General features: G+C 37.4%; 1 protein-coding gene across 6 annotated transcripts in view; it reads right to left on the reverse strand.

The window, feature by feature from the left end:
• Window positions 1-13,283, reverse strand: part of LOC136833799 (protein unc-13 homolog 4B-like) — a 251,818-nt gene that overhangs the window by 56,754 nt on the left and 181,781 nt on the right. For all 6 annotated transcript variants that reach the window (XM_067096060.1, XM_067096059.1, XM_067096058.1 and 3 more), the window contains 5 exons: window positions 7,343-7,486; window positions 6,843-7,067; window positions 6,396-6,615; window positions 5,940-6,116; window positions 3,334-3,507 (listed from right to left, as the gene is read on the reverse strand). In XM_067096060.1, the coding sequence (XP_066952161.1) occupies window positions 3,334-3,507; window positions 5,940-6,116; window positions 6,396-6,615; window positions 6,843-7,067; window positions 7,343-7,486 (940 nt within the window). The remainder of the gene's footprint in view (window positions 1-3,333; window positions 3,508-5,939; window positions 6,117-6,395; window positions 6,616-6,842; window positions 7,068-7,342; window positions 7,487-13,283) is intronic.

Here is a 13,283-nt window from a genome sequence, read left to right on the forward strand (position 1 = left end):
TAAGAATAAGAACCAGATTCAGTCTTACTTGGGCATGGCTGGATTTTTTTCGTAGGTTTGAGGTCCTTTTTGGGTTGTAGAAGTAAAGAAAGGGAATAGATTTGTCATTCAGGATGAAAATACATTAGTGTCTCGGCTGACACATATATCTAAAATTAAAAAGGCAGGTTAATGGGACTCTTGTGGGTTAATTCCTGTGATGTACTGTTGTTTCTGATTCTGATCATTATATATATATATATATATATATATATATATATATATATATATATATATATATATATATATATATATATATATATATATATATATATATATATATATATATATATATAAATTAGACACTACCATACTTATGAACATATGTTCTGAACGGCTGTTTATATCTTGATATATTATATATATATATATATATATATATATATATATATATATATATATATATATATATATATATATATATATATATATATATATATATATATATATATATATATATATATATATATATATATATATATATATATATATATATATATATTCATTTTAATATGTGATGCATAATTTTTGTTGATGTCTGCATTCAAATTTTGCTCTGGGCACCTATTCTGCTGTAAGGGACCGCATGGCAGTCCTATGGGCACACATGCATGTGAGTCAGCCATCGGACAAAACAAGACAACAAAGCATCCGCTCTCTCTCTCTCTCTCTCCCTCCCTCCCGTGTGTCAGCGGCGATTGCTCGAAGGAATGCAACTTCTACCATACAATATTCCTGTCTATTTCTCTCTAACCACTGTTGTCTTGATTCATGTACAATCACCACTACTTGCATTGCCATGCAAGCATTCCAGTCATGTACTCATAATGTTCCACCGAATCTTCTGTGTCAAACTTTATGTATGTTTCTGTATATGAAGATGCCAAATGTCTCGCCATTTCACATATATTATCCTACTGCACTGTATTCATTAACCTGTCTCGAATCTCATGCAAATATCCATATGTGGAATTTCCTGGCCTTTTCATTGACATATATTTTATCATTATCATTGTACGTTTATATTGTCTCTCACAATCGCCATCTGTTTGTCTGTCAACAAGCACAGGTGTCTGAAACATAATCTCTCTTTTTTCTTGTCTGTGTGTAGAAACTACATTGCGGCTCGCACTAGCCGATAACAACCACGAAGATTCTGTACATATATTCAGTAAGGAACCAGTAATAAACTAGACAACACCCAACCAGTATGCCACTCAATACCTTCCTTACACTGCTAGTAAGAATTTTTGCAAAGAACATGAAGAACCTGTTCCTTTAACCCATTCCCTGATTATCTCTAGTATTCTCGAGATTAACCACCATGTATTCTTCTCACAATATTGAGAATATTTGTTCATACTCTTACATTAAATGTTCCTAATTAATTCTATCTTCTCGATTTAACTCTATGATGAATACCCATTTTCTACATTTAGTTTGTATTTTTTAAAAATCATGCAGTATTATCAGGAATTGCCTTGGATGTTAGAAAGGTAAGAAGAAAAAAAATTTAGATTCAAGCAACATTCAAAATTTAGTATTCTTTTTACCTTTCTAGCATCCAAAGTATTGCCTTGCAATACTTCATGACTTTAAAAAAATGCAAAATATAGAAAATGGGATTCTTACAAAATGGGTATTCATCACAGACTGAGTTAAATCAAGAAGATAGAAGTAGGAATATTTTCAGAGTATGAACAAATATTCTCGTGAATGTTAGAAGAATACATGGTAGTTAATCACGAGATACTAGGGATAATCAGGGAATGCGTTGAACTTCTGGATGGCAAAGGGGGAGTCCTCTCAAAAAAAATGTTTAACTTGGAACCCTGTCTGCTCGTATCTCCTAAAGTTAGTAAGTTGAAGTTTCGTAAGTAGGGTAGTGTTTATATATATATATATATATATATATATATATATATATATATATATATATATATATATATATATATATATATATATATATATATATATATATATATATATATATATATATATATATATATATATATATATATATATATATATATATTTCATCCATAATTCCTGTTACTGCTCTTTTTCAGGGCAAATTTATATGCGGTATGTACTTGACCACACTGAATGGAAAAGTGGAAGAACAGCACACAGGTGAGCCAAGGTCAAAATATTTGGATGGAAATGCAAAAAATACCTCTGCTCAGCCAGGCAAAGTAGTTAAGCATTGTCCATATGCTGAGTGGCTCTATGAGCAAGCTGTAGGCTGATTGGCTAAATGTTAAAGCAATGGGTGCAAAAGAAAGGGGTAATCAAGTCTGTCAGGTGTGGGTGCTCTATGTAATGTTACCGGTTATGTACTAATTAATAAATTATTATAAATTTTCAATCAGTATTCTAGGGTGAGTTGTAGACTAATGTATTGTTCATAGAAAGCAGAAAACTTAAAATAACAAAATGTCTGAAGTGTCTAGCAAGTGACCTGCAGTAACACTGCACTTACTTGTTTAGTGCTGTTCAACATTATTAGTAATCTGGTTGTTGCGCTGTCATTTTCTTGTCATACTTCTTCATATACATCATCCATTATGCATACACACAAACATTACACAAACAATGTCTTTGTATGTCTTGTGGCTGGTGATATTACTTAATCATGAATACATAGTTTTGGGTAGGCTAGGCAACAGTTGTGAAGCTCTTGATTGCTTTTGTTTAATAAACTGAAACCATTATAAAATGAAATTAATAAAATCCTTATTTCTTTGTGTTCTGTAATTTTTTTTAAGTTATATTTTCATTATGCTAATTGGGTTATGGTATGAATTTGGGGTAACCAAGCTTGCTACATAGGCTAGGCTAGGCTAGCCTAGTCACTATGAGAGAGATTTCTATGAAAATGTTCTTGAGGCCAATAAAGGTAGGTACATATGTGGCACTGACTTCCAAGCAGGAGAATTTTGGCCATGCCTCTGACAGAGATTTGGCATGACTCTTTAGTCACAAGCCCCATTAATGCTACACTCCTCTGCCTAGTCCAATAACTGATTGTTCATCTAACTGTTCTGTATCTATTGTAGTAATAGGAGAAACATTAACCAATTTTCCAAAAGTATCTCAGGTATACATTCTTTCCTTTCTTTCATACTTATTAACAAAGTACCCATGATTATTTTTGTTCCACTATTACGTTGCCCTATATACAGTATATTTCTTACATTAACTTTGCCCTCTGGAAACTAATATAACTTTGCAAAATTTCAAAATCAAATAAAGGAGCAGGAAACAATAAATGATGAATGTTAAGATCCATACCTTGCCGACACGTGCATCAATGAAGTACAACACGTGCTTTTCCATTATCCGAAGAGACTTGGCAATAACAGTGAATTTATGGATATTCTCCTCATTTCCATACAATTGGAGTAGAGCTGGTAAAGTTTTAATTTCTTGTCTCAGGTACTCTATATTATTTAAGGCCACACATGTCTGCAAAATTGGAACAATTGTGAATTTTAAGATTATTTTACATTTTCAAAGATACACACACAAACCCTAAGTCTTTTTTATGTGGATTGCCTTTAGTGAAAGCTGGTATGGTTGTTCAAGTTTGGTAATAAATTACTTAACATAGCGGTGAATGGCGTGAGGGCTAGTGGAGCTCCTCACTTGTATACATTGGGATCAAGACAAAGCATAGTTGGTTAGAAGAGTGATTATGATAAGAGACTTCAGATTTGCAAAAAAATGCAAATCATTTTACATGTTTGCTATGTGTTCTTATGAGGATACAAACTTTCATCTTTTATCTGGAGCTTCACCTTTAGGTGGGAAATATTGTCCAGAGATCGTGACTGGTGTTGATCTCCAACGTACATGACACGGAAGCTGTTTTGTGTAACTAGTCTGTACATCCTGACAAGTGTGATGGTGAGGATGACAGGACCTTGGAAGAACACTGGTTTCTCTTGAGAGGTGAGAAGACTGGTTCGAAGGGTAATATAATATTGTGAAGAACTGGATAAGTAGGTCCTACTAGGTTCCATCCTCACCCACAAGTAAAAGTCAGATACTGGGAAATCTGAGACTCTACTTCTTCCAGGATGCCCCCACACAACTACTGAAAGAAAAGTGCTGACTGGGGTGAAACCCAAGGTGCATTTAATGTTAGTACCAAGGAGTAGCCTTGGATAGTTTCCCAATGACCTCACAAAAAAAATGTCCCTCTAACTCAGTCTGTATTGGCTCTACTGACAAGGGACCACCAGGTCCAGCAGAACCTAAGACAGTACAAGCTAGACTCCCTATCACAGTAGAGGAAAAATGATAGTCCAACTTTGTTCCTGTTCTGGGGATAAAGGTGCTCATCTCAGTTAAGTCCCAGACACTGACTCGTGGTCCTAAGGCACTAACTGTACAAACCCAAAACCCTTTGCCAGCCTCATGCCCAGCCAGGCTGGCTGGCCATTGGAGTGCAGACTGTCTGTCCCAAGAGTGAAAGTACTAAGTGGAGCAGCAACCATGCATCAGATATCAGTCATAATAGAACAGTAGCATGCTCAGACTTGGGGAAAAGCCATGTCGGAAGCAACTGGGTCCTCAATGATCAATCCATGCAGGGAATTTTTGGCCCAAGCCAAATGATCCAGGAGCGCATAATTGGAAGGATCGCTGGACTGCCTAGAGATGGCCACATTCATTCAGCAACTCATTTACTTTGTGAAGTCTCAGAGTGGTACTAAAAATGATCAAGGAGGCAGTGAACAAAACAGGAGCAGTGGGGAACGCAGGCAAACCAGCTGCAGCACCACGCGCAGAGACGGAAAGCTGATTATTGTTTGGTCCACGCATACATACTCATAACTAGTGAGGGAGGGGCCGAAAGACACCAATCCGGGAGAAGCGGCTGGATTAAAGGTAGACCCAAGAGAGAGAATGGGTGATAGTGGAAGGGTGTTTGGAAGAGACCAACAGAACTTCTCTTCTCCTTAGTAAGTATGTTTGTCATAGGTAGGCAATGACAAGGCATACTCAAAGCAGTTGCAAGGGTTAAATGTCATGGGTGGCAAAGCATAGAATACAAAGTACTACATGCCCAGGACAATTGCTGACCATTTTCCTTAAAGGATTACTCAGGCACCACTATTCTAACATAAACACAATATGTATAATCCACAAGGATGCTGAAGTACTCAAACAAGGAAATACTCAAATAAGTTCCAACAACACTAAGTTGTATACTTCTGCAAAAATGGGTGGCCAAAAAAACCTGTGGCGCTGCTTACTGAGTGGTTGGTCCCCTTCCATACTCACTATGCTTCTAGTAGTCAGCCTCAGAGATCAAACCAGCTCTTGCCGATGGTAATCCATAAAAAGATGAAGATTTATATATCCTTGTAGTAAAAGATCACTTTTGTAGAATTTCAAAATATTTATAAAATGTTATAACTGGATTATTCTTTATTTTACTATTAAAAAATAAGGTATCTTGCAAAATCGACTCTCCAACAACGGAACTTTTTAAAAAATCTGAATTTTAGGCACAAAACAGTGATTTTATAGCACCTCAGCTCTTCATTAATCATCATTGCATTACACATCAAAGCATTTTGTTATAATTATCCCCAAAATCTTTTCATCCGCTTTCTCTGTCCAGCACATTCAAAGCTAAAGTGCTTGAATATGTCATCCTCTTTTGTCATCCACAAACTTCGAGGACTTAGCCTTTTTGTTGTTCATCTGGTTTGTTGATCCTCAGTTTAATCAATGGTGTGAACACAGGTTTGTTATAGTTTGTTGCAGTTTAGAGGAGAAAATGTTTTCATCACGTTGTCATTGACAACTACTGTAGAACATACTGTAGGTCATTTTATTTCGATAACCCAAAGATATAATTAAAGGAAAAATGATTGTTAATTTACCTGAACCGGAAAAAAATTATTCTGAGAGATTTCATCTTGTGTCTCAGATTTAAGTTTCTTAATTACTGATTTGGCATAATACTTGCCAATGCAGCAGAGACTCTCAAGCAACTTGTTTCCAATCACGTCCCCATCAATTTCATAAGGCCAAGACAGCTTTGTCCACGTTGATTTTACCTTGCAAAATAAGGCATTAGATGATTACTTTCTTTGAATTATATATATATATATATATATATATATATATATATATATATATATATATATATATATATATATATATATATATATATATCATATCATATTTCTGATAACTCAAGTGGCATCAATAGAATGGGTGCAATATATTTACAGATTACCAAAATATAAGGCACATTTGTAGATTACACATTTAGATTAGAATACTGAAACATAGAAACATCGTTACTTGTAGTTGCACAGTATATTGTAACTCACAATTTTAAAAATATAAGAAACCTCACTGGCAGAGGTACTAGTGGACAAGCTGGTATTTTGTACTTCAAATTGATCTTTTTCAACCTCTTCCTGAACAAGGACCTTTGACCTGGTTACCATCTGCTCTTGCCATCTTAGCACAACCTTCAGGAACCAAGAATGATATCCAACGATGCCGCATTGTTGTTGAACTTCTTCAGGCAGCTTTTCTCCAATTTCTCTGTTGAGTTATCATTACCAGTCATCAGAAAAAACTTTCCAAGTACAGTGGTGGTAGATACGAAGATAAACTATATTTCCAAATGAAGCCTAATCGCAGAGGCCAAAAAGTGTCCTTTATGTATTTTAGTTCAATGGTGAGCATTTTTTTAGTTATGCATATCGATAAAAGTAAGATTCATAAAGTTATTTATCAGTTAGTGCAATACAAAACCAGAGGATTCTTACACAGCAATGCTGCCTAGTTTTCTGTAAAGCTGCCAAACAGGTCTCCTTTCATCCATACCCTGCATTTCACTACTCTTCAATTTTGCTTTTGGTAATGCTTTAACTTGTACTTCTTTGTGTGCCAGTGGTGCATCGTACATCTTGTGTAAAAGTGGTCTTATACGAGCAGCTAATTCTGATGTTAACAGGAGGTAGGACAATCTGAGGTAGGAGAATCCTGCTTCACTGGAATTTTATAAAGTTTGGGGATATTTTAAAATTTACAAAAGTAACAGAAAAATTAAATTAATCATACAATGGCAACTGTATAGCATAGCTTGATCAAGTTACATGTTACATTAAGTATAACTTACATTTGGTATATTCTAAAATACCGAAAAAAATTTTCTATGGAAAAACAACCAATTAATGACTTTCAATTAGTCATCAGTTTAAGATAATCTCAGAGTTTTACCATGCAGGATTAAATCTGTCAGCCACACATCATTAATTTCACTAACTTTTTGAAAATTGCTTCATAGAAGTTACACACATCTGTTAGGAAATATAAGACCTCTCCTGTGACAAAGACTACTGCTTCTAATTGCTGTTCCTCATTTGCATGTGGAGAGTTACGATCACAGTTCTTTAAGAGTCTCTCCCACCTGTTGAAACAGTTAAACATTAGATTAATTAGACCTCTTAATGAAAATATACGACCTGATAACAAACATAAATATACTCTAGAAAGGTGCCAATAATCCAGAGCAGCAATTGCATACTGCAAAGAATAATAAGCTAGCAAGATAAGGAATATGATAAGGTTTCGAAGTATAGTAAGTAACTGTGCCGGGGTGAGCACTAGGCTGAAGAGAGGATGCTAAGAAAGTGAGATTCCGGCCCATATTCCTCATTCATGTAGTATTCTGATTATGGAAAAGAAATGTTACAGAAGGGAAAAATCAAAAGTTCTGAATATTAATAATGGCAGATACATGTTATTTTAAGGAATCATACACAAACATAAGTGTTCCATAGACAATGTAGGGAAACACAAGTGTGGAGACAGAGGCAGGAAAAGCTGCATTCTTGAGAGCAATCCAATATGTCAGAAATTACATGAAAACATTTCTTGACATTGTATGTATCACTAAGCTAAATAAAAGCCATATTATCCAAGGGAAGCATTTCTCAAGAAGTTGGTGAGCATGAAAATTATGCCACAGAGAAAAGGATCATTTCTCATAAACGCCTACTGCTACATTAAAAGTTAAGGTTTAAATTGTTTTCCATAGTAAGTGGCATAAATCAAATATTATTTAGTACAAACAATTCCAATAAATACCCGGTACTTAACAAGGAAAAAGCTATTGGTTCTAGACTGAACTTTACATCTCTTGAAAATCAATTTAATATTGCAAAATTGCAATTAACTTTAAAGATTTCAAAACCAGTAATTTTCTTCAAAATGAATACTGTACACTATATTATATTGAAACTTCAAATAATCTATATACCTTCATTGCCAAAATCTGGCTCAGCTGCTAGCTTTAGCAACCAGTTATGAAGCTACTTCGCCTGCAGTCACTAGTTTTCCTTCTACAAGCTCATTCAAATACTTGTCACTAGTTTTGCATCTGAATGCCTTGTCAAAAGGAGCCAATTTCTGTGAACAAGTCAATCTCGCTGAAGACACCTGGTGAACATTTGAAGCAACTGGTAGACCATTATGGTTGTTGCTCTGGCAATTAACAGACTCAAAACAGACATACCTTATCACCAAAAAGAAGCCACTAAGAGACTCGGTACAGCACTCAAATTGTAGCTTTGTTCTCCCTTAATAGACTGAAGTCTTCCTCCACTAGCCCAGCAGACCCAGCATGGTATATGCACCTATCCCCATGATGATTAAGAGACCCAATACAACCATGCTCTACCACTAACAAAGCCATTAGTGGACTAATTGCAGCATCCCAGTTTTGGATTTGTTCTCATAGACATTAGGAAAACCATCAGAGCAAAACCACTGTATGGGAAAAACTTGCAGGATGTATTTGGATAACATCTGAACAGAAATGCCATCAACCTCCTCCTGCCTCCATTCCCAACAACAGAGCCATCTGTCTGGTTCTGAAGGGAAACGTACAATTTTGACTCCACAACATTACCAGTTCCACAAAGAAGGCAGACTACATAATAGAGTCGATCCCAGTGGCCCTCTTCCCCTAAATCACACACAGGCCCTCAACAAGCTAAACACCCTGATGAGGGACTTTAGCAAGAGCAGCCTACGATGAACTTGAGTCCCTTTTAATGCTTCTGGAACACAGCATGATGGGAACCCAAGAAGGTAAACCTTACAGAAGAAATTTGGCTCCTCTGCCTCCCAACCAATATCCAAGCTGACCTCCCCAGCAAAGAGGGCATATAGATGATAGACTTCTTGAAGATGTTAGATGAGCTGCTAGAAGCCTCCATGGCCTCACAACATACCACCCACAACATCTGTTGAGCCAAGGATGACTGAGATCAATACCAAGATGACAAAATCCAAGCCAGCACCATGCAGATGTTCCTTTACAAGCCACAACAGAAAGGGTGCCCCATCCAGCCATAATCTGTGTATGCCATCGCATGCTCAGAAAAGCCACAAAGGACTGTCCCCAGCTGCAGCTGGAGAAAGCACAACTGAGACACCCACCAAAGAAAGTACTGGTGGCTGCCACAATGCAGACAGATGCCTACATCAGCGAGTCTCTGGCAGGAAATTCTGGGCCAACACAGGCACCTTCAAATTTATCTTCCTTAATTGACAGAAGATAATGCAAACCCCCTGACAGAAACCTCCACCTCCACTGAATACTTACACTCCACTTACTGGGGAAGAAATACTGGTGAAGTTCACCAGTGACAATGTCCAGACACCCTTGCTAGGCACTGGCTTCCTCGACACTTCTTTCTGCTGGCAGATGTTGCTCATCACTGCCTTTTGGACAGAGCCTCCTTCAGACATCACTCAACGGTTCTAAACAGCTTTCCATCTCTTCAAGGGTCATACATGCCTCCAGACTTCTGACAGGAGTTTCAAGATGCCTTCACACCAGAACTCAAATACACTCCAGGGATCCCTGCAAAGCAAAGCACATACCACCACATAAAAAGAACAGGACCCCTGTCTATTCAGAATTCTGCCACCTGCTCCCAGAAAGACTCACTGTCATGAAGAAAGACTCTGGGAAATGGAATGCATGGGTCTTTACCAGAAGGCCTCCAGCCCTTTGGTCTCCCTACTTCATATGGTGAAGAAATCAGATCAATACTGGCACCTTAGGGGAAACCACAGGTGACTCAGCCAACAAATGAAGCCCAGCTGCCACCCCTCCCTAACAATGCAGACATTACCTCCATCTCCCACAGGGCAAGAATCTTCTTTAAATTCAACTTGATGAAGGGCTAGTTCTGGTCCACCAAGGTGATGTCCAAATAAGACAATCATGACAGCCTTCAAAAACCATACCTTCAACTATACCTTTGGCCCTCCATAACTCATTTTCCCTGGGGACCCCAAAGATTCTTTTACCACTCAGTGATAATTGTTTGGTAGTCCATTCCAACAAATGTCAAATCAAGATCTTCGCCATCAAACTCAAGGTCATCAAGTCTCATCCAACGGCGTTCACCACCTGCTCTCCAAGTTATCAGCCATCAGGAAATACCTCACAGTCACTATCACGGAACAAACATTCAAAGGGAAGCACCAACATGTTGGTTGCCTCTGCTAAAACTAAGTCAGCCAAGAGGAAGTACAGCACACTGAACAGCACCCAGCACTTCAGGCACACCTTTTACCATCCAAACAGACCACTAATCCCTTGCTGATGCTAAACATAAACCAGTACCTACATTCTGCCCACCAGCAATGCTAGCTCTCAACCACTGCTAAATTTGGGTGCTTTATCAAAGACCTTAATTGGGTCTGCAACATCTTTAATACTTGTATAGATATCAATATATATTCATGTACACTTTATTTTACAGGAAGAAGTATGTTTATGTTACCTTTGATATGCCATTCATGTTTAGCCATTTATACATTCTTATAAGCACTGTAAGATCACTAGCTGAACTATGCAACGTGGCAACATTGTATTTTAGCAGACGATATTTTTGTCTTTTCCCGCCAAGTGCGATGCATAAGATAGCTAGTGGTCACTGATGAGTATCGGATCTCATCCACCGCTCTCACGTTTGTTTTCATCTCTTAATTAAATGGGAGTGGAAAGAATCTACTTTTTCATTTCATCACTTTCAGTGTGAAAACATTACATGTCGCAGTGAGACATCACATTACAATACTGACTGCCCTACAAAACCTCTGCCTGAGAGCCAATCACCACACTTTGCAATGATAAGGAAGCTTTTGGTTATAAAATATATAAGCTCCCTTTAGCTAGATCTAGAAGGATGTTATGATGTACATAACTGGTCACAGCTCCAGTCATGGTTTTGACAAGTCACCACCTGGCTATTCCAGATCAGAGGATCTATAAATTTTATAAGATCCAAGGTTTGTTTTACATATTTGACAAAGGAATCTTTTACAAGAGAGTTGACAAAGTAATCCTTTACAAGAGAAGTCCTTTCCTCTTTCAGACCTTGCTCTGTTAGCTGGCTGGCCTCAGAGAAGGACCCCTACAAGTGGTTCTGCAGTGAGTGTTTCTCACTACTGAACTGGCAAGAGAGGTACTTCAGTACTGCCAGCTCCTTTGTCTACAGGTTCTCCTTCTGCCAAGATTATAGCCAGAATTTACTGCCTAATTCTTTCTCTTGGTTAAGTATCACTGCTTAATGCATATATTATCTATTCTTTACTACCCATCATAATGTTGGAGAAGAGGGAAGTAGCCTCACACAATTATTCTGCCCTTAGCAGAGTTATACTACTGCATGTCTCAGACCCCATGGTTCCCTACCTCTACCCATAGGAATTAGCCCAGGCATCAGAAGACAATCTAACTTCTACTGCAACTAGAGCCACCATCATTAACTTGGGAGCCACTAACTCCCCACTGTCCTCGTCTGCCTATGCTGCTCCTTGACCCAGATTGCCTTATTGCCAGCACCCATCTTCCAATCAGGAACATCATTCTATGACACTGCCCAACAGCAAGCTTCATTTGCTCCTCAGAGGTTGCACCATTTCTCTCCCCAACCTTGTTATTCTGCTTCACAGCCTCACAGTTCTTGATTGCCCTTATGTCCATTAGGCAGAGAAAAATTCTCCTTAGTCAGCTAGTGTATAAATAAAAGTGCCATCAACTATTTTTAAACCAAAACAAGAAAAACCATAATTGCTGTCTCCCTGACTGCCGCATGCATCTCAGCCACTTGAAAATAATTATAGGCTAACAACTAGACTGGCCAGATGTCATGGTTTAGGCAGGCCAGTCCTGCTTTTGAGCATTTAATTCTCCATCCTGTACCACCTGAAGTATGACAACAGTTTGTTCTTCTTTCTTGAGCCCATATAAAAAGAAATAGACAGATTATCTTGTGTATACTTAAACAGTGCCAACTGCAGGCCCCAGTAACAAATAACATATTTTCTTTATAATTTTAAGTTACTGCTGTTGGTAACACTATGCTTGAAGCTTCCCTGTATGTGTCCAAGAAGAGTCAAACCCTCAATCAAGTACACAGTCGGGAGGAGCTGACTTTATTTTTTTGCTTTAATTAAGTCCACGGGGAAATTCCAAAAAGAAAGACTATATTGAACAATGAAAGGGCCAAAGAATTTGGATATACTCGTATAGCTAAAACCAGAAAATGTGACTTTCATGAATTTAGTATGCTATGTTGTTGTGATGAGAATATTAGCAGCACAGGAAAAAATGCAGTTGAAGTGCCAAATATGGAGTAAGAGTTGACAAAGAAATAAGAAATATATAGAGACTCTTTAATAGTGAAGGGTTTAACCCCCCCAAGCCAGGCTAGATTTACTGTAACAAACCCCCTTGATCAGGCAAAATTTAAGGTCAGCCAGTTTTTATAATAAAGAATGCAACAATGGAAAGAGGACGCTATGATAATGCACGTGGTATAAAAAAGATTCCTAAATATTTTCTGTACCTACTGAAGGAAGTTGAAAATGAATGTTTTAAACCCTGTGTAGGGCTTCTTCTCCCAAACAGTCTTAAAAATACCAGCTAATTTTATCAGTTATAAACGTTCCTTCTTATATTTTTTGTACTTTACATTGCAAAATTACAATTACAGCCAACATTATATTGTAAAAGATTAGGACTTAAAAGAGCAACATTTCTCGAGTAAATTTATGGACAAATATGAACAAGATGTACTGGGATGAGGAGATGCTACACTTGCTATCATGAAATCTTACGGGTGACTATTATACTACCCCCACACTGAGCTAAGGTCTGAATGTTGCCATAAGAGTTGCCT

This window comes from Macrobrachium rosenbergii, chromosome 52, assembly GCF_040412425.1.
Source record: "Macrobrachium rosenbergii isolate ZJJX-2024 chromosome 52, ASM4041242v1, whole genome shotgun sequence".
Taxonomy (NCBI): domain Eukaryota; kingdom Metazoa; phylum Arthropoda; class Malacostraca; order Decapoda; family Palaemonidae; genus Macrobrachium; species Macrobrachium rosenbergii.